The 22851-nt window shown below is 40.3% G+C and overlaps 1 protein-coding gene across 3 annotated transcripts; it reads left to right on the forward strand.

Moving 5' to 3' along the window:
• The first annotated feature begins 9106 nt into the window (after nucleotides 1-9106).
• On the forward strand, nucleotides 9107-19884 carry LOC123774050 (dnaJ homolog subfamily B member 9). Of its 3 annotated transcripts, none has more exons than XM_045768166.2 (4): nucleotides 9107-9303; nucleotides 16492-16761; nucleotides 16996-17177; nucleotides 18315-19884. In XM_045768166.2, exons 2-4 carry the CDS (start codon nucleotides 16554-16556, stop codon nucleotides 18615-18617), a joined length of 693 nt encoding a protein of 230 aa, XP_045624122.1. In that variant the 5' UTR covers nucleotides 9107-9303; nucleotides 16492-16553; the 3' UTR covers nucleotides 18618-19884. The 3 variants fall into 3 exon arrangements, with proteins under 3 accessions (XP_045624122.1, XP_045624123.1, XP_045624121.1); XM_045768167.2 differs by having other exon boundaries at nucleotides 18414-19884; XM_045768165.2 differs by lacking the exons at nucleotides 16492-16761; nucleotides 16996-17177; nucleotides 18315-19884 and adding an exon at nucleotides 12095-16152.
• The last annotated feature ends 2967 nt before the right edge of the window (nucleotides 19885-22851 follow it).

Genomic DNA, 22851 nt, shown 5'->3' on the forward strand with positions numbered 1-22851 from the left:
ATAATGGAACAAGGAGGGATGGAAAGCCCTGCCACCTCCATCAAGGCTCCAGAGTGCGCCTTGAAGGCAACACTGCTAGGTCCCCATCCATCTGCAGACTTTTGAATCAAAGATGTTAAGAAGCTAGTACCAATTGAGTAGACTGGGAAGCCAAATGGACCAAGGCCATGCAAACCTGACATTGACAGCCACATTAGTGGAGGCTGGTGTATTTGACACAGGTGTCCAAAACCACACACTTGATATCCTCCTCATAAAACACAAGATCTGGAGCTGCTGCACCCACCCGAGCTAAGGGCCACAGAAGGTAAACACACAAACACATTCTCAGAGCCCGATAGGCTCAGGAATCTGTACACCTGTTGATTGACGGTTGAGAGGCGGGACCAAAGAGCCAGAGCTCAACCCCCGCAAACACAACTAGGTGAGTACACAAGGTGTTATTCTGCAGCACGTCTCCGGCCTGATAAGCAGCTGCATAAGGTGAGAACTCAACAAAACAGAAGTCCATTGCCAAAAGAGACACAGACTCAAGGGTAAAAGTATTGTACTCTTGAACCCAATAGGTAAGTGATGAAAGCAACAGAAGTGAAGAGCGGCATCCAAAAAATCAATGAACACCCTGGAACTGCACAAAATATGAAAACAATATTCCTGAAAGTACAGTAGTATATATCAACATAGATGGAGTGAGATAGAAAATATTGGAGTTGAAGGATATAATTCAGCTCAAAGTCCCAAATATTGTCGCATTAACAGAGACGAAACTTTAAGAAAATATTTTAAATGAGGTCGTATTCCCAAGGGGCTACTTAGTTTGGAGACATGACAGGAAAACTAGGAAGGGGGGAGGAGTGGCTATGCTGGTGAAAGAACACCTGAAGGTAAGAGAATTAATATTTGAATGCCTACAGCCCACCAGTAAGCAATACATGGACAAAGGAAGAACTGGATGACAAATGAGAGGGCCTCATAATGGTCATGAGAGAGATTATGGTAAGAGCTGACGAAGATAAATCCCGATTGTTGGTACTGGGGGGGACATCAACTTTACGACAATAGACTGGGAGGCCTACAAGGCAAGAACAGAGGACATTTGGACAGGCAGATTTGTAAACCTCATCTAGGAGACATTCATTTACTGTATCAACACGTCAAGCAGGCCATACACCCCCCCACTCCTTCCCACCCCCCTTCACCCTTATTCCTCCGCCACACACACACAATTGTTCGTACCACACGAACCATCATAATGTTCTTTTTCCAGAACATTCCAGGAGGAGGTTCCAGGAGGTTTTCACAATAGAACAAGGTGAGGTCACTGTGCTAGGAGAAAGGGAAGTAAACCAGGCGACCTTGGAAGGGTTCGAAATTACGAGTGAGGAGGTCAAGAGACACCTGCTGAATCTGGATGTTAGAAAGGTTGCTGGTCCAGACGGGATCTTACCATGGGTACTGAAAGAGTGTGCAGAGGCACTTTGCTTGCCACTCTCCATAGTGTATAGTAGGTCACTAGAGACGGGAGACCTACCAGAAATATGGAAGACGGCGAACGTGGTCCCACGTTCGCCGTTCGCCATCAGTGATACTAAGATTCAAGAAACAACTACACATCAGTAAGGAGAGAGGCAGAGAGGAACTTTGAGAACATTATAGCAGATAAATGTAAATAATATCCAGGGCTTTTCTATAAATTCATTAAAAGCAAGCTGCAGGTAAAGGATAATATTCAGAGGTTGAAAATGGGGAACAGATACACAGAAAATGAAAAGGAAATGTGTGAAACATTAAACAAAAAATTCCAAAGTGTGTTTGTACAAAATGAGATCTTCAGAGAACCAGATACAAGAATTCCAGAGAACAGCATAGAGCACATAAAAGTGGCTAGAGACGAACTGAAACAAATGCTCCAGGCTAAGTAAGAAAAAAGCAGTTGGCCCAGATGGAGTTTCATCATGGGTTCTAAGAGAATGTGCACCAGAGCTCAGCATTCCACTTCAGTTGATTTTTCAGACATCCCTGTGTACAGGAGTCATAGCAGATATGTGGAAAAAGGCTAACATAGTTCCAATCTACAAAAGTGGCAGCAGGGAAGACCCCCTCAATTATAGACCTGTATCATTGACAAGTGTAATAGTCAAAATATTGGAAAATATAGTAAAAACTAAATGGGTAGAACACCTGGAGTGAAATGATATAATATCAAACAGACAGTATGATTTTCAATCTGGAAGATCCTGTGTATCGAATTTACCGAGTTTCTATGATCGAGCCACAGAGATTTTACAGGAAAGAGATGGTTGGGTTGACTGCATCTATTTGGATCTTAAAAAGGCTTTCGACAGAGTCCCACATAACAGGTTGTCCTGGAAACTGGAAAATATTGGAGAGGTGACAGGTAAACTTCTAACATGGATGAAAAATTTTCTGACTGATAGAAAATGAGGGCAGTAATCAGAGGCAATGTATCGGACTGGAGAAACGTCACAAGTTGAGTACTGAGAGTACTGTATGTGAAAATCATTTAAAGATCTATTGAAAGGAGAAATGTTTGACAAAATACAATATAATGGAATACTATACAGAACAGTAATTGATTATTTTTGTGCAACCTTATTAGCATGTAAACCTGAATAGGAAAGGTATTGTTTGGGTCTGACCTTGCCAATCCCACAACTATTAAGAGTAACAATATGCTATTATATAGGAATAAATAAAATCATCCTCATCTGATGAGCTAGGTCATCAGATGAGGATTTGAAAGCCTATGAGGTTGTGAGATTTGGGTGATGATTTGTAGTCAGGTAAAAATTGGGAGATTTTATAAATATTTGGATGTTAGGAAAGGCCTGAGATTTTTTATGAAGACTGTAGGTTAGGTAAGGAGAAGGAATTTTGAGAACTGGGATATTGGACAGAATATGAAGGGTAAATGAGTAATCCCTATGTTCACATGGCCTTGGCTTGGGATATATTTATGGAATTCTATTTGGAATTCGATAATTTGTGACACCAACTTTTAAGCTGCATCCTACACCAGAAATTTAGCATTATACACAAATAATGCTGGTCCCAAACACAATAATTACTTGCTAAATTATAGCTGGGAAAACTGCTAGTAGCCCAGATAAAAAAAAAAAAAAAAAAAAGAGAAAAAAAAAAACGTATCCTTCCTAGCTTCAAGAGCGGAACATTTTATACAACAAATGATTGGAGTGTTGCTGATTCAGGAGGGATGATGGCCAATGGGTTGAATGTGCTCTTGGTTTGAGTGTACAGTTTTATCACAGTCCTTTAACAACTGAATGGGCATAGGTTCAAGACCCAGGCAGGGCAAGACGTTAAAATCTCTGATCTGAAAAAATCTGAATAAATCTCTTGTATGTACCTTACCTAAATAAACATATATTTATTTATTATTATTTATTTAAAGCAAGTTTCTTTATACCTGTTCACTCGGCAGCAAACTGTCGTTGCATCTTGGGAAAGGTCAGCCACTGGCCCCAGCCCCAGCCTTGAGAAAGTGGGGTTCAAATTGCACCTCAAAATGTGTCGTTCTATTTCATCACTCTTCTTTAAACATACCAAACTTTTCCTATCATATTGCCCTGAAACGCTATGCATACTAGTGACTTTAGGTATTGTATGTACTACCTCTTTCTTTAAATCAAACAGAATGTTTGTACTGTAACTATGTATGTACTGTCCCTAAATAAATTATTATTATATTTACGAGAGTTTACTTGATGGCCACAATTTCTCTAGTGGCCTTGAAGGGGGCAAGAAGCCAGCGGCTTGTCACAGGTCCTCTCTAATAATTTTTTCCACGTATATTTTAAACAGAAATCTTGACCTAATGTGAATGTCTTATGATGTGAAACCAAACAAGAGACAGAATCTACTTGTAGTGACCTGTGCTGTAATCTGGAGGCTTGGCATAATAGGCATGCGCGCCTGCGTCAGTATAATGTGGGAGCCCTGGGAACTTCTTGTTGAACAGGAAGGTGGTGGTGGTGGTGGCTGATGGTGGTTGATGGTGGTTAATGGTGGTGGTGGTTGAGGGGCGAGGAGCAACAAGAGGCGGCCCGGCAGGAGGCGAGGTGTTGTTGTTGTTGTGACGAGTCACCTGATCTGACGCACGCGTCACCTCGTACACGTTATATCGTACACGTCCCCATTCGTCACACGCATTTTGAAGCCTACATATTTATTTTATTTATTTATTTATTTATATACAAGAAAGTACATTGGGTTTGTGAGAATACATAGCATGGTACAGTAATTGCACTCTTGTAAAGCCACTAGTACGCGCTGCGTTTCGGGCAGGTCCTTATTCTAACAGATAATTTTAAGTAGGTAAATTCTATCAGAATTAATAAAATGATAACAAATGCATTGCAAGAAAAAAAACTACTTAACCTAATTTAGCTCAACCTAACCCAACCCTGCGAAATACATCCTAACCTAAACTAATACATGCTAGCATAGCAATATACACGGTTTTAACAAACAGAAAGCGTTTGCCCGAAACGTACCTAATTTCATCCTCATAGTTTCATAAGAACATTAGAATAAAGGTAACTGCAGAAGGCCTATTGGCTCATACGAGGCAGCTCCTATCTATAACCACCCAATCCCACTCATAAACATGTCCAACCCACGCTTGAAACAATCAAGGGACCACATTACACCACGCTCGAGGAACCGGCCTCCACCACGTTATGAGGTTATCTTGAGATGATTTCGGGGCTTTAGTGTCCCCGCGGCCCGGTCCTCGACCAGGCCTCCACCCCCAGGAAGCAGCCCGTGACAGCTGACTAACACCCAGGTACCTATTTTACTGCTAGGTAACAGGGGCATAGGGTGAAAGAAACTCTGCCCATTGTTTGCCCAGAGAGTTAGTATAAATGGGGTTAAGTCAGAGTGGGATAATGTTGTTAGTGGAGTACCTCAGGGCTCTGTCCTGGGACCTCTGTTGTTTATAATATATATAAATGATTTAGATTCAGGTTCCAAGACTACTCAGGATGGGTGTGGGGTCCAAGACCACTCAGGATGGGTGTGGGGTCCAAGACCACTCAGGATGGGTATGGGGTCCAAGACCACTCAGGATGGGTATGGGGTCCAAGACCACTCAGGATGGGTGTGGGGTCCAAGACCACTCAGGATGGGTGTGGGGTCCAAGACCACTCAGGATGGGTGTGGGGTCCAAGACCACTCAGGATGGGTATGGGGTCCAAGACCACTCAGGATGGGTGTGGGGTCCAAGACCACTCAGGATGGGTGTGGGGTCCAAGACCACTCAGGATGGGTGTGGGGTCCAAGACCACTCAGGATGGGTATGGGGTCCAAGACCACTCAGGATGGGTATGGGGTCCAAGACCACTCAGGATGGGTATGGGGTCCAAGACCACTCAGGATGGGTCCACTATCACCCGCTGGATGTATAATTATTGAGTGAATGATAAACAAATGCAACTTGACTGACAATACAAATAAAAATATCTTAGCTCAGAGAATGTTGGGGTCTAGTTCTTCAGCACCTCTGGCGGGTAACATAATGGACTTGGGTGTCATAATAAAAAAAAGGTAAAGCAAATTACCCCTCTTGTATAATTACATATGACGTGTATAATTACCCCTAATGTACAATGTAATATTATGCCCATAGTGTACAATGTCAATTGTGGCCATGGTGCACAATCGTTGCATAATATACAATCAAGAAATATCGTTATATTTCAAAATAATGTAAAAAAATATCCACATTCTTTTACGAATGGTGCATTGTTTCCGAGGCGGCGTGTTCACGTAAAGCTGTTCAAGGATTTGTGAGAGTATTGTGAAGGGTGGTGGGTGGTGGTGATGGGTGGTGGTGGGTGGTGGTGGGTGGTGGAGGGGTGTGGAGCGTGCTGGTGGGTGGTGGGTGGTGGAGGGGTGTGGTGGGTGGTGGGTGGTGGAGGGGTGTGGAGCGTGCTGGTGGGTGGTGGGTGGTGGAGGGGTGTGGTGGGTGGTGGTGGAGGGGTGTGGAGGTGGGTGGTGGAGGGGTGTGGTGGGTGGTGGTGGGGTGCACAGTGGGTGTGCAACTCCTCCCCAGCAAGGTCACCTGGGAATGGTCTTAATACATGTAAGGAGTAATGTGGACACCAAGGAATTTACCTTCTACTCTGCACATTGGGAATAATAAATTATCAGGTTAATTTGATCAGTGGAGTTGTTACCCAACAATATGTATATTGTTTTGTCAATGTTGAGGGTAACCTTGTTAGTTGACACCCACCAGGTGGACTTTTTGGGGATTCAGTGTTTAGTGTCATTTAGAATAGGTGGGAGGATTAGGATTAGATAAAATTTAAAGTTGTGTTATCAATGATGCAATGCGAGTCATAACAAAGGCTCCCAGATGGACTAAAATACTGAACCTAAGACTAGAAACCAAGCTAACATAGATTGAAATAAGGGTAAAAGGGATTTGCTGCGTGTATGCTGACCAAGATGCTGACTAGACCTAGAATCAGTTCACTTAAAGATATAATCACTGGAGCACTAACTTGGGACAGTAGAGCCTCCAATAGCAACAGATGGACCCATTGTGCAATAAACTCCATCAGTACATTCGATATAACAAATATAGTCCCTGAGAAGGGTGTCGCCGAAATACATGCAGATTTCGTTATGCAAGCCCCTTGGGAATCGCTGCCAACAGACTTTAAGATTATGGTTCTTGAGGGAAAAAAGAACCAGACTAATCCTCATCTGCTATGTAATATTGCACAGATGCATATAGAAGCAAATTTGGCATCTGACAGCTTCACATATTTAACAGATGGATCAGCAGACCAGCAGGGACAAGAAACCGGAGCTGCAGTTAAAGCAGGAAACTCTGTAAAAAGTTGGAGCCTCTCAAATGGGTGTTCGACTTTACAAACAGAGATGCTAGCCATTCAAAAGGCTTTGGAACATGCTCTTGCTCATCACCGACAACATGTTATCATACATACAGATTCGAGAACTGCCATTGAAACTTTGCAACAAGAACACATACATGACACCATCCATCTGATAACAAATGTCATATCATTAATGGAAACACTTAAACGTCAAGGCCAATGGGTAATTATCAACTGGGTGCCAAGTCATGTGGGAATAATAGGAAATGACATTGCAGACGAAGCTGCAAAACTTGCAACTAAGCGAAGAAATGTAGACATTTATATACCACAGAGTCTATCACAAATTAAGAAAATTGTTATTATTATTATTATTATTATCATTATTATTATTGATATATACAAAAGTTATTACATTCTTGTACAGCCACTAGTACGCGTAGCATTTCGGGCAAGTCCTTTAATCCTATGTTCCCTGGAATACGACGCCCGCGAAGAATCGTTTTTACGACCAAGTACCTATTTTACTGTTGAGTTAAACAGAAGCTACAGTTAAGGATTTAAAGAGTAAATCCTCCATGCATGGTCAGGATACGAACCCAGAACAAAGCGCTCGCGGAATGCCAGGCAAATGTCTTACTACTACGCCACGGAGATTAATAATTAGAAATTATCTAATTAGATGATTATAAAAATTAGCAGTAATTAGAAATAGAGCAATGCAGATGATGTACCACAACACAGCAGTTGCAACATCTGCGATCTGCGGGTTGGTACAAGAATTCAACTAACTACGAACCACTTAGTTTGATGAAAGGGAGCAGTAAAACAACAGAAGTATACTTACATCGCATCAGGCTTGGATACCCATGTGCATGGGGAATAGGCTTACAGGTTCCAGAAGATGAGAGGAAATGTCAGCGTCGTGGAGAAATGCCTGACACACCTCTGGAACATTATCTAACACAGTGCACAGTTACAAACCCAATAAGATTTCAACTTAGATTCAACAGAGCAGAAGAAGTTGTTAAACACATGGGGCAAAGTTTTATCGAAGCGACCATACGAGTCATAAATACTCACACTCCGCCCAAGTAAAACAAAAACAAGCAACACTTAGTGGGCCAGCCAGAGGCTTAAGGCCCGCGCAGGAATTTCCCTGAAAAAAAACAACAAATAGGACTGGCTTCAAGTGTTGAGAAGCATTAATTAAGTAAACGCGAGAGGAGTGGACCAAGAATACCACCCTGTGGAACGCCTATGCTAATTGGCAGAGTAGGAATTAACATCATTCACAGAAACATATTGAAGTCTGTTAGTGAGGCAACATTGTAGGTACTGACTGAAGGTAGTGACCTCTGACTCCATAGTGTTGCAGTTTGAGAAGAACCTCATAGCCCAGAGGATGACAAGTATTGCTGGATTTTCTGTCTAGTGTGTTACCAGAGGCATTTGTTGGGAATAATGCCTATCAACTTTTGGGGAATTATTAATTAATTTAAGTCCGTGAGACTGGCTAAAAGATAGGTAAGGAAGCACTGACCAAAACGCGGGATGTTTATCAGGCTTTTCATATGAATTTAACATTTGCATTACAGTACAAGCAGTTTACCTGCATACTGTAATGCAAACTTTAGAATTTACGGGTAACTGTTACAGTACCTGTTACAGTTTACTGTAAATTGTGTTGAACGCAAATACAGAATTACCTGTCACTTCATTTTAGAATTTATTATACTCTAGTAACATTAACCACTAAATCTATAGTTAAATATAGACTATTTTTATTTCTATATAAATACATGATTTATATAACCTAATTTACCTGATATATATATATAACTATATATTAGGTAAATTAACTATATTCTTCACAATTTGTATTGGCCGCTCCATGACGTCATAAGTAAGCCAGCCAATGAGAAACATGTTAGTGTACTACAGCGCAGGGTGATGTGCTCCTGTGTACAGATAATTCTGGTAAAATAAAATTATTTCATATTATTTCATACAACAAGAGAAATTGAAAGGTTTATTTGACGCTATATAATTTCCAATATACATGTAACTTGTGCAGATAATCACATATGTTTACTGATTTAATGATTTTAAAGTAAGAGATGAAAAGTAAAGTTCTTTAGCAGTGATAACATAGAGATGATAATAGTGAGAGAACGAAACATTTTGGAGAGGTAGTGATAAGAGAGTGTAAGGAGAGGCTTGAGCACTGGTGGCAGACACTAGCAGGGAGGTCCACGTCGTGTTGTCGTGCACCTTATTACTGGCCCAGGACCAGCACCAGGGCCTCCACCCCGGCACTACACCACCAGTACCAGCACCAGTCACGCCAGCCGTCCTCCACCCTGGCAGGAACACTAGGGCACGTCCCTGGACACGTCTCACTAAAGACAAGGTACGTGTCTGGTAGCAGAGTATGTTGTGGTGTTGGGCCCCTGTGTTGTTGTGGTGTTGGGCCCCTGTGTTGTTGTGGTGTTGGGCCCCTGTGTTGTTGTGGTGTTGGGCCCCTGTGTTGTTGTGGCAGTGTTGGGCCCCGGCCCCTGTATTGTTGTGGCAGTGTTGGGCCCCGGCCCCTGTATTGTTGTGGTGGTGGGGCCCCTGTGTTGTGGTCCCCTGTGTTGTGGTCCCCTGTGTTGTGGTCCCCTGTGTTGTGGTCCCCTGTGTTGTGGTCCCCTGTGTTGTGGTCCCCTGTGTTGTGGTCCCCTGTGTTGTGGTCCCCTGTGTTGTGGTCCCCTGTGTTGTGGTCCCCTGTGTTGTGGTCCCCTGTGTTGTGGTCCCCCGTGTTGTGGTCCCCCGTGTTGTGGTCCCCCGTGTTGTGGTCCCCCGTGTTGTGGTCCCCCGTGTTGTGGTCCCCCGTGTTGTGGTCCCCCGTGTTGTGGTCCCCCGTGTTGTGGTCCCCCGTGTTGTGGTCCCCCGTGTTGTGGTCCCCCGTGTTGTGGTCCCCCGTGTTGTGGTCCCCCGTGTTGTGGTCCCCTGTGTTGTGGTCCCCTGTGTTGTGGTCCCCTGTGTTGTGGTCCCCAACCCACCCTGTGTATTCACCTAGTTGTGCTTGTGGGGGTTGAGCTCTGCTCTTTCGGCTCGCCTCTCAACTGTCAATCAACTGTTACTATTTTCTTTCCCCTACACCCCCCTTCCCCCCCAAGGAAGCAGCCCGTAGCAGCTATGTAACTCCCCAGTACTTGTTTATTGCTAGGCAACAGGAGCATCAGGGTGAAAGAAACTGCCTAGTCTGGGAATCGAACACGGGCCACAGGATTACGAGTCCCGCACGCTGTTCACTCGGCTAGTAGACCATGTATGGTGGTGGTGCTGTTGGCCACGGGGAAAGGTAATAGCAGCCAGGCTGTCAAACTGTCTGTCTAGTGCTTCAGTGTTTGGGGTAACAATGTGTGCAAGTGTTATACTTGGTCTAACTTGAGAGGTGTGATGCTGCACCTGGCTGTGTTGTGAGGGCCACACCCTGGCGTGTAACCAGCTCCCTTAGCGTGATAATCATAATCATTAATGGTTATATATTTTGTTATACAGTATATATAGTCTCCGTGGTGTAGTGGTAAGACACTCGCCTGGCGTTCCGCGAGTGCTATGTCATGGGTTCGTATCCTGGCCGGGGAGGATTTACTGGGCGTAATTCCTTAACTGTATTCTCTGTTTAACGCAACAGTAAAATGTGTACTTGGATGAAAAAACGATTCTTTGCGGCGGGGATCATATTCCAGGGACCTGCCCGAAACGCTACGCGTACTAGTGGCTCTACAAGAATGTAACAACTCTTGTATATATCTCAAAAAAAAAATGTATATATATTTTACCTTTTTATGGGTTCACATACTCTGGGAAATGAGGCGTGTTAGGCTTACCGAGGTCTCCTACACAACTACCGAGTTCTCCAGGATGCACCCTACAACAGTTCTCTTTCCCGGGTACCTATTAACTGCTAGGTGTACAGAGGCACCAGGTGCAAGGATGTTAAACCTTGTTCGAAAGTTGCAGCAATGTGTCGTAGTTTAGTCATGTGTTTGGCGGGATATCACTGTACATTATGTTCATATCCTTTTCACTACTGTGGTTGTAATAGTATACCACATAAACCCAAGCATGAATGTACTGTTATTGTACTAGCAACCAATTGTGTGGTTTTTTTATAAAGTAATTTAACATAGTACAAGCACATCTGGAGGAACTAGTACAATGGTAGTACTGGTACACGTGGTGCAATGGTAAAGCACTAGCCCAGTGCTTTGTGAGCACTTTGGCCTGGGTTCATATCCTGGCTGGGGAGGATTGACTGGGTGCCAATCTTTAACCCTTTAGACAGTAGTTATCAATAGTCGATTCACAGGGTAATGCAGTTATTATATAAAGATTTAAAAAGCTGTCTGGGTTTTAAATGTATAATGCAAATATGGATATAATAGGTCAAGTGGATGCAAATAAAGAAAAACAAGTGATTGTTTAATCTGTGAACCATCGGAGAATAAATCGGGAAGTATCAGCAAAGTTGAGCACCGGGTGTTGAAAAGTGCCGAACACAGACTTAGTGCCTCCACCCAATGAAATGATAAATATTCACTTCGTGTTTTTCTTGTATTCCACATAGAAATTAATAATTCTATAATTTTTTTTGACCATTTCTTCATAGCCACTGTCTAAGGGTTAACTGTAGCTTCTGTTCACCCAGCAGTAAATGGGTACCGGATTGTTAAGAGTTAGCGGGTCATAATCGGGGAAATTAGGATCGAGGACTTGCCCGAAAAGCTATGCGTGCTAGTGTCTTTACAAGAATGAATTAATTGTATATACCTGTATAAATAATAAATACATAATAAAAATCAAATTGAGAGGAAATAATGGTGTAGAGAAAGAATTTAAATTGTATTGTCAAGTACAGTATCATTGGTTTTCATTTACTCTTTACTTTGCCTTGCAGGAACCCAGAGATAATGACCGAGGCATGATGGCCCATATTTATTTACAGGTTGTAATAGATGCAGTATATAGAGTACTGGATTGTGGTGTGGGAAATTACTCTTGTTAACTGTTGGTTTCTGTTGTTCGCTTCTATATTTTGTTTATGTAAACCACGTACAAGAATGTCTAACTATTAATTTTAAGTAAACACTTATGGTATGTCTTCAAAAATATTATCTTGTTGTTTGGAAGACAAATTCCCTCTTCTCTTTCAGGGTCGACTGGCAGGAGACTTGCACTAGGAAAAATAGTCGCCGAAGAGGATAGATGGAATAGTGGTTGATTTGGTTTGACATAGGCAGATATGGTTATAGTAATTGGAGGAGATCCCTTAATTAAATGTCCAAATTCAACAGATGAATTTTATGCCAATTATCCTTGTCTTGTTGAGAATGGATTAAGTTTTGTTAATCAGGATGTAAGACAGGTACAGCCAGAATTCTCCTTGTATGTTGCACAAGGTGAATTTGGAGTTGTACCAGGAGTGAACTCCAAGGTCAAGGTAATTGGTTCTGATGATGCCACTACTTGTCATATTGTTATCATCAGGCACCCATCTGGAACAGTTGGTGTTGCTCACTTTGATGGTAGTAAAAATGAAGAGGCAGCCATTAATGTTATGGTTGAGAAAATTGCTAACATTGAGAAAGGAGCAGAAGGTCTTCAGTTGTGTGTCGTAGGAGGATATATTCCAGAAAATGGTAGCAATGAAGCGTCCAAAAATGAATCTGAGCACCTTTCATTAAAAATTTTGGGCATGTTGATCCGTCATAAGTGTTCATTCCAGCTCTCGCTGTGGTGTACCTGCCGTCTAAACACCATGCAGGGAAGTGGTGGACCAAAGCCTATTGTGTATGGTGTGGGTGTGGAGGTACTGACTGGGTCCATATTTCCTACACACTTTAAATTACACGAACCAAATTTGCCTCTTCGATCAGCTTGTCGCTGGATTTCTGGAGACAGGAAATTGTATGATATATATGACCATCTTTCTGGAACAATAACCATAGAGCCATTTTATTATTCTGGCATGGATTGGTTTAATGTATACCTTCAGCTTCCAGATGATTTATTACTTAGAAACTTTTCAACCTCTCCAAAAGTTGAGCCTCCTGAGTTTTGCCAAGACCTTAGAAAAGTTTTTAAAGTTTTTGTGGACCACCCTGATCCACATAAAACACTCTTTCCTGGCAACAAATCTAAGAAATACAGAATGAATTCAAATGGAATGTGGGAGTTAATGGAGGAACAGTATTAAGTAAATCTGGAATAATATTTACCAGAGAATTATTCGGGTACTGGGCAATAGAGGTATGATTGTGTGGGAGGTCTTCAGACAAGTTGGCCTTGTTATTGTACTTCATATTATAAGCTTAGTTCCAATAAGCTTTTTAGTAAAAATGTAACATTATCTGTGATCTTGGTTCTGTATTGTACCAACTTTGTGTTTTGTGGTATGAGAAGTGTAATTTCAGCACTTGTGTACAGTATTGATTAAATTGATTATAAGCCAATTATTATAGTAAATTGAACTGAGAATAGTATGCCTGTTAAGATAAAAAATAAAAGGATAAAATGTGCCATTAGGGCCTGACACGTTTGTCCACGCATGATAGAGGACTAACTCCTGAATTTGCCTTCAGGCAATTGGTTGCTACATATGACTGAACCTATGCTTTCATTCTTTCTTCAATGCTGTATTGATGGTAGCTTTGACTACTATTTCTAACCCATACCACTTGCTTACTACTATCACTGAAATTCTTTGACATTTTAATAATGCGTAGTATCTAGCTCCCTTATCTTATTTTTCTGTTCTACACACACCTTGCATGTCATTTTCATTTACGGTATGTATTCTTTGTTTTCTAAAGTGTGGTGAGGTTTAGCCATTTGGGGTTTGGTTATCTTGAGGTCATCTTGAGATGGTTTCGGGGCTTTAGTGTCCCCGCGGCCCGGTCCTTGACCAGGCCTCCACCCCCAGGAAGAAGCCCGTGACAGCTGACTAGCACCCAGGTACCTATTTTACAGCTAGGTAACAGGGGCATAGGATGAAAGAAACTGCCCATTGTTTCTTGCCGGCGCCCGGGATCGAACCCAGGATCACAAGTCCAGCGTGCTGTCCGCTTGGCCGACCGGCTCCCTACAGTACCAGTTTGTTGTACATCTGCTTTAATTTATCACATCCCTACCAACATAAAATATAAACCTTGTTGAGTACATTCTAATTTTGAGATTCCACTAGACTTGACCACATACTGTACTAATAATTAACTGCATTTTAATTTTCCTAAGCTTTTCTCTTAATATATTGTGAACTGTTAAGTTTGCTTTAGTATATTTAATAAAAAATGTTACAAATGTACTACTAGGTTGGCATGGTTTTTAATTCTCTTGGAATTCATTCTATCTTCTCACTCCTCAATCTGTCCTCGAGTAACGTTGCTTTTCGCTCTTATGCTTGCTACTGCCAAAAATGGACGTAATTTGAAATGAAATTGGCTCACGAAAGTGACGTACTGTCTGGTTTTCTGTTTGGAGTACTCTGGCTTACTCAGTTAGGTTAGGAGAGAAACTTTCAATGAAGTTTTCATAATGTTTTAAACCTTAGAACTTCTTGCGCTCCTAACCTACCTACCTATTTTTCTTTTTCAAATTACGTCCATTTTCAGCCATCCAGACAAACGGCCAAATTCAGACATAATTTGTAAGAGGACAGGTTGCACTCCTGTAGATATTAAAATTTCTGTATGTACATATCCCTGATGCCTTACTTGCTCACAGGAACATTCCTTGTGGAACATCCTTGAAGATATTATCACTCACTTCCCCCCCCCCCCCCCCCTCCCAACGACCCTTTTTCATGTGCAGACGAGGAGTCACAATAATGTGACTGAAATATGTTGACCAAACCACTTCCCTAGAAAGTGAAGGGACGACGATGTTACGGTCCGTCCTGGATCATTCACAATCGACTTGAGAATGGTCACGGATGGACCGAAACATCGTCATCCCTTCACTTTTAAGTGTGGTTTGGTCAACACCCTTTTTCATATTGTTCCACTCTTCCATTCAAAGATGCTAGTTCTCCGCATGTCCAATTCATCCTTTTGCATTCTTTTTAAGATTCATTCTTCTAACATGTCCATACAACACTATTGTGCTGCACCCTACTCTTCACAATTCTACACTTCATTTAGTCACCCTTATCACATTTGATGCTTCGACCTTGTCTATATCCATCCCACAACATCGGATGCTTTTCTGAGAACTTGTTTAAACTGTTTGTTTTCTCACCTTGATTTGCTTCCTCATTTCAGGGCTTGGAGTAGTAGACTTGAGTTCTTTCTACACTATGCTTTCTCATAATTACCTTTTTATCTGTCCTTTCATAATACTGTACACCCAAATATTCCTTCTTAATCAGGCTGTTGACCTCTTATCATACTCTCATTATTCATTATTCTCTCTTATTCCACATCTTGTACTTTATTTTGATCCTGGCTTTTGATCCTAAAGTTAAAATCACTCCATCTATAAATTCACAACTTCTCTCAAATACCATAACCTTAATTTTTCTATATTGACCATTTAACTTACTTTCCATACACACAGGACACTTTCAGACCCTACATTTTAATCTTTGGAGTATACAGGGTGCCAGAGTTTTGTTAGTATTATTAACGTACCATAAGTCTTGGCGATAGTTGTGATCCATATTGAGTGCTTTTGATGGTGTTTTGATCTGCTGGTCATAAATACCATTCTGTAGATGGCTGCTTGTAGGTGTAACTGTTGGCACTTTAAAATGGACCAAGTGATTATGTAATGTACAGTATTATTGATCAAATTTATGTAAGGGTACAGTACTGTGCATTACTTTGAATGATATTTTTGTAACCGAACGGTATTCATTTGCAGAAAGTTCTAGATGTTGGCAATTTTGTATTGGTTTATGGAAGTGCTCTCTAATTAAGAATGAACCTTAGAATGTGGGAAAAAAAATCATTAAATTAGATAAAAATATTTTGGTAAATATTATTAACTGTGTGAATTCTGGACTTCTTGATTGATGAAGATTAAGACACCCAAGAGGTGGCATGGGCATGAATAGCCCATAACTGAACTGAATTTTTTTTTTTTTTTTTTTTTAGGGTAGTAGTATCATCACTTTAATGCAGTATTAGGTTACTTTAGACAAGTATTATACTGGTACCTAAATGTATTAATTCTGTGCAAATGTCAAATTTCTCAATAAATAGGAAACTTGCGATTTGTATTTTCTATTGTTCCATAATGCCCCTTGTTTACATGGAATATTGTACTCCTGGTCTGTTTTCACAAGATTCGGTGAAAGTTAAGTATGCAATTTACAGTATGCTTTCACGCTTAAATTATTTTAATGAAAGTTTTATTGAATAGTTTTGATAAGTCAGCAGTTATCAGAAATTAATAATAAGCATAATCGTTATACAGTACTAGGTAAACATAGTGGAACATTGATTTTATGTGCATTGACAAAGTATTAATTTGCTTTTAATTATGTATAATGAAGTGCATTGTCTTTGCAAATTGGCTAACATCCATGAACTTTTATTTTTTTGCTCACCAGGTAGTGCTCGAGTTCAGCTACTTCATATTGACATATAATTCAAGACCGTGTGAATATTAGTCATGGATCTGTGGTTGGTGTGGTCATGCATTTTGCTGACTATGGCTGCCATAGCCTCTTGTGTGAAGGACTTCTACGAGGTGCTTGAAGTGAAAAGGGATGCAAGCGAAAAAGAAATAAAGAAAGCCTTTCGTAAGCTGGCCATTCAGTACCATCCTGATAAAAACAAGGAAAAGGGTGCAGAGGCAAAATTCAGAGAGATTGCAGAAGGTAAGTTGTTGCATTGTGATAAATTATTCTAAATAAAATATTGTATAATTTTTAGTTTCATGTTCACACTATATGCAACATGGTTTGTGGATTTGGTAAAAAAGTCATTGTGCTAATTACAATACTCTGAAAATTTCTGCTAGTCTCTTCTTCCCTCCCCTCCCCTCCCTCCTTTTTCTTTTGCCTACCTGTCATACCTTTTCATCCTTTGCTAATAATTGTAAAACTTTCCAGCTTATGAAGTTCTCTCTGATGAAGATAAACGAAGAGAGTATGATATGGTAGGTCATGCTCACTACACAAAGCAGACCGGAGGAGAACGACCCGCTGATCATACCTTCCACTTCAACTTTGACGACCTCTTTGCTGACTTTGACAACTTTCCCGGCTTTGGCGGAAGCTTTGCTAGAGACATCGTAAGTAGAGCACAAGTAGCGAGTGTGACAATGCTGTATTTGTACTGTTGTATGTCAATCATATATTTCTTTAGTCTTTGCTGTGTCTTTAATGGTATCATTGCAATTACTTGCTTTACTTGCATGTTTGGATGTGGGTTCTTGTATGTCTGTAGTATAGGAAGTGGTATCTTTAGTTTATTAGTAATGTAGTAGTCATGCTCCCTCTATAAGTTGGCTGTTTGCATGTAGTATACAAAATTCATTATTTATACAGCAATGTATTGCAAAGATCTGCAAATAAAACTTTGGTGTGCTTTTTAGTACAGTTGGCTTCATTCCAGACTGTCAGGGATCCCAGGTTTGTACCCATTTACCTGCCAGTAAATAGGTACCTGGGAGTTGGGCAGCTGTTGTGGGGTTGCATCCTGGGCAGGGTCTGTAGTTTGACTTTTGAGGGCCTAAATAAAAGCCTAAAGTAATATATATAACCATAGCCATTTTATTATTGTAGCATGGATTGGTTTAATATACAGAATTGCTGTCCCTGACAATAAATTATTATATGGCATGTCATGATGGCTAGTGATGTTGGGTGCCCTTACATAGCTGACCTTTCTTGCATGGCATGTATCATTTTAGAAAATTAGTTGGCACACCTAAAATACTTGTTTATTAAAATAGTGAATGCATTAGTGTACAAAAATTAATTACTAAATATCTGGTGTAATTTGAGATGGAATTAACCACTAATCTGTAAATTAATGGACTAATGTTTGGTAAATTACCTGGACTCTTAAGTTGGGGTATTTGATGTGGATAATACAAATCCTAAAATGCTTTACTTGCCATAATTGCTTTATTTAATAACCATTACTAATATATTACTGCCATGCTAAAGTACAGCACAGTTACTATGTTCTGGTTATATTTAGAAATAATGTAGCTTGTTTCATGTAGTAAACAAAGTAAGCATTGCACTACACGCAAGTTAGTCTTGAGCTTTTAGAAAGTGTAGATACGCCAAGCTAGTCAATTATACAAATAATTACCTCATTAATTTTTAACACCTTGAAAGTTCTGTATATATAATGTACATAAATATATAGACTAGTTTATAAAAAGTTAGAAATTAGAACCCATACTCCACACATGCAGGATGATGGCTTTATGGACATGGAGGACTTCTTTGGTGGTAGTTTTGGTGGTCACCACTTTGGCTCCCATGATTCATTCTTTGGGGGTGGACACTTCCAGCATGCTGACCACATGAGGAGACATCAAGAGGCTCATCAGCGGGCGCACCAGCAGCATCGTTTTCATAATCAACAACCGCCACCACCACCACCGGACTTGAATCAAGCCAATTTTGCTCATAGTGGCGCTACTGGTGGGAGGACGTGCAGAACGGTTACACAAAGGGTTGGCAACATGGTTACTTCATACACCACGTGCAGCTAAATATTCAATTTTATTATGGTTTGAATCGGAAACCACATCACGAATATTGGAATAGTCTTACCAGTTGGTGTAACCCAGTAGTAGCTGTGGTGCAATACTATAGGGGGTGGCCTAATTTGGTCATATCACAGTATACCGTGTAATTGTATAGTTTTGGGTGATCAGTATAGTCATGCCAGGGTATTCAGCATTAGTTGGTAAAAATTTTGATTTTGGGCACTTGAAGCTAGAATTATTTTCACCGATATTGGAAATGAACACTTCCATCAAACTCATTGTTGCTGGTATTAATACATTTTAAATTGTATGTAACATAAACATTTTCATTATTAGTAGTCAGTGGATAGGTAAACATACAGGTAATGTCTGTAATGAAGCAAAGACAGTATACGAGCTTACTTCTAATAATGATTTTTTGAACAAGTCTTATTATTGTGCTGTGCAGAGGTTTCGATACAACTTACAGATGTGCTTTACACATCAAAACTTAGTTTTCATGTGTAAAGTTGATTGTTTTTTCCACAATATTGATAATAGCATGCAAAGTACTGTATACATAGTGCTCTTGCATCAGTGTGGTTATTGTGCATTCCGCTTCATGTGAAGTGGGGAAATATAATTTATTGCCCTAGTAACTAAGAGAATTCAACTTTTTAATAGTGGAACACACAATTTCCATTTTGTGCAATAGTTGGGCAGATACTCTGATAAATGATATAAAATGTCAGTTTGTAATAACTCTGGAACTAGTCACTAGGTTAGTTTAAGATGTAAGAAAAAACATTTCTTTTGAGATACTTGCTTTTTGAATAATATTAAACCCATGTTGGATGAAATTTCATTTTCTAATCTTTCATCGTGCTTTATATATTTATGCTTGTACATGTTTTCATTTTGTGAGTTATCATACATCATGATTATTAAAATAAATACTGTATTTTGGTTACTGTAAACAAAGTGATGGTAATGTATGGGCAACCACTTTGATGATGTAGCCTTTATTGTTACTACCTCCAAAATGCATGCTAAAGTCAGATGGAGGGTTTCTCTTGACCAAAACTGGAAATATTACTAGGAAAGTTATGACTCGGTGTGATGAATATGGTGTATAAAATTTGGTGATGGATTTGTTTGGTGTCCTGTCTGTGATATATCATCTTTGTATAGTATCCTTTGTGGAATTGAGGGTTTGAATATATGCAGAAACTTTGTATATACTGTACTGTATTGAAAATATAAAATATATTATTTTCATATAAATGTCTTCCATTTGAACTTTTATTCACATACTTTTTATTTAGGCCTGTAAAATATGTACAACTTGCACTGCAAGACAAAAAGTGCTGTTTACTTTATTTTCAAAAATTAACATTTACCGTAATTGAGAAGCCTTTTGAAGTTTTCCATAGCATAGTTAATGATAGCATACTGAACTCTTCTAGAAGCCAACTTTACACTTCAATTCTTATAATGGCAGCATACAACTTTCTCATTTGGTGGAGGTCTGTTGACCAAGGAGACAAATTGGCCTTTCTGGCAATCCAATTGTTCACTTTGCCATTGAATAGTTGATGGATCAGAGGTTGCTCTTGAATTTTTTTTATAAATCGAATCTGTTGCTAAAGGGTCTCAACTTTGCAGTCTTCAGTTGATCTTGCAGATTACCTACTTTATCATTTCCACAAAGTACTGTATCTGTCTATTGTGCCTCAACATTCAAATCTGTAAAAGATAATTATGTTAGTGTGTGCAAAATTCAATGCTTTCACTGCATCATAGTGAACAATGAGATTATTGTACTACTACTAGGCGTAGTAGTTGTTTATACTACTTCCGTCCATCCACATTTTCGAGAAGTATAAATAGTAATGTACTATAATGCAGAGAATTATAGTCCATGCCATTTGATCACTACTGCCATTTACAGATGGGGTCAAAGTTTGCTGGTGGTGTCGGGTTCTTAGTTGTTTTTGCTCGTCGTCTTTGTGCGGCTTTTCCCCCTAGATTTTATGCTTTGCAGTGGCACTGCTATTTTAGATGTTCTTTAAGGGCTTTTCATGCCCAGACGTTGCTGTATTGTGGTTATCTCGGTGCTGCCGTGACCTATCTTAGTCCTTCACATCCTGTGGAGATCAAAAGCAATCATTGGCCATTTTTTATCTTTAGCATATGCGAAAGTCGGTCAAATTTTGATAGGTTCCCAGCCATTAGTATGTTGCCTTTAATGACACTGAAAACTGCTGCTCAAGAGACCATTCATGCCTATTATTTCCCAATGGCCAATTGCTGATTTCTACCATTTTTCATTTTCATTGTAAACTCGAACCATAGCTAGTTAGGTCACATTTGAGAGTACATAATGTTGTTCATATCCCCATGGCCTTCATCCTACCACTGCAATAGGAAGGAGGAATAGTTAGAGGCTAGGTAATGGCTATGCACAATCGACAGTTGGTCACTATTGGAACACAGGCCTGCATCTGTCGGAACTACTGCTTGAATAACTAGAAACTTTAATACTGTATGCTGACAGATAATTCATCAGGGCAAGGGCTTGGTGTTACCTTTTGACAAACTAAAACGGTACAAGGCTATAACATCAGACAGTGGGAAGGGAGAAACGCTGAGAATGGCAAAAGAAGAGTAAAGTAATTGTCTAAAGAAGGCACCAAGAAAAGAAGTTAAGAAATTGACAAGAGGTTCCAGGTCTACATACCGGAACCAGATTGGTGTCAATGGGAGGCGATACCAGTAACAGACAGAATTGAAATTAATGTGTAAAAATTGAACTAAAAAGACAAATGTAACAAAAGCAGTAGGACCTTACATCATTATGATTACTGAAGGAAGCTGCAGGGATTTTTAGTAACTGTGTTCAACATTACACTAGAGACGAGAGCTACCAAAACTCTGGAAGAAAGGCAAGTATAATTACAATGTTTGAGAAAGGGTACCGACATGAAATGTTAAACTATAGATCAATTTCAGTAACGTGCATTCCATGCAAAATGCTGGAAAGTCAGGAGGATTGTAGAACATTTAGGCCAAGTAAATTTGGCGAGAGGCACTGCATAACTTCAGAAAGGGAAAATCATGCTTACAAATTTGAAAGAATTCGTTGACAGGGTCACTAAAATTTGACAAGGGAAGGAAGAATGAGTAGACGCATCTTCCCAAACTCCGAGAAAGCTTTCGATAGTTTCTCAAAAAACTAATGCACAAGATGGAGAGGAGCATCATAACTGTGATGTGCTTATTTCTGAAGCTAGACATAGATATAGTGAAATAATCAATGATGGAGTCAGAGTTTGTCTCCTGTGGATTCCTTCCCATATTGGTCTCCGAATGCATGATAGAACTGATGAGTTAGCCAAGACTTTTGCTCGTAAAGAGGGAATTGATTACTAACTTGGACTGCCTTTGAGCAGCCTGAGGGCAGCAATATCCCAGGAACATCAACTAAATTTCGGAGACTTGAGGCAAAGTGAAATTCACACCAGTTACTCCATCTATCATCATTCTATTATGCATGAAGAACCGCACGTCTATGGGTCATCCAATAATGTTAGCAGACTTCTAGATGTTACCACTGCTAGGCTTAGGCTCGGCTACAAGTACCTCTGGGAATTTGTAACATCTGCTGATGTAGATTTGACTAAATGTAAACTCTGTCAGCAGAACTATTCGCATACTTTGCGTCATTATATAATGGAATGTGAACAAATCGCGGAATTTAGAGATAACACCAACAATAATGTCCAAGAAATGTATAAGTACTTCATTCATAATGATGTGCTGCCCGAAATCTTAGCGAAGTATCCAAAATTTGCTTACTGTAGGTAATGCATGCACATGACTGTAAAGCTGCCGCCCAGTTGGGTGGGTGTGGAGCACATGACTGTAAAGCTGCCGCCCAGTTGGGTGGGTGTGGAGCACATGACTGTAAAGCTGCCGCCCAGTTGGGTGGGTGTGGAGCACATGACTGTAAAGCTGCCGCCCAGTTGGGTGGGTGTGGAGCACATGACTGTAAAGCTGCCGCCCAGTTGGGTGGGTGTGGAGCAAATGACTGTAAAGCTGCCGCCCAGTTGGGTGGGTGTGCAGCAAGACTAGTAACTGTGTGACTCACCATAGATGTAAAGTGCCTTGTATAGTGACTGTTGTGAGCCTCTTGTTGATCACTTGTGACACAAAGATTATTGATGTGTGTATTTGTGTGGGTGATTAGATATGTATG

This window comes from Procambarus clarkii, chromosome 91, assembly GCF_040958095.1.
Source record: "Procambarus clarkii isolate CNS0578487 chromosome 91, FALCON_Pclarkii_2.0, whole genome shotgun sequence".
Taxonomy (NCBI): domain Eukaryota; kingdom Metazoa; phylum Arthropoda; class Malacostraca; order Decapoda; family Cambaridae; genus Procambarus; species Procambarus clarkii.

Coding starts and splice junctions, on each gene's coding strand:
- LOC123774050 (XM_045768165.2), top strand. CDS start 12,184: ATGGTTATAGTAATTGGAGGAGATCCCTTAATTAAATGTCCAAATTCA.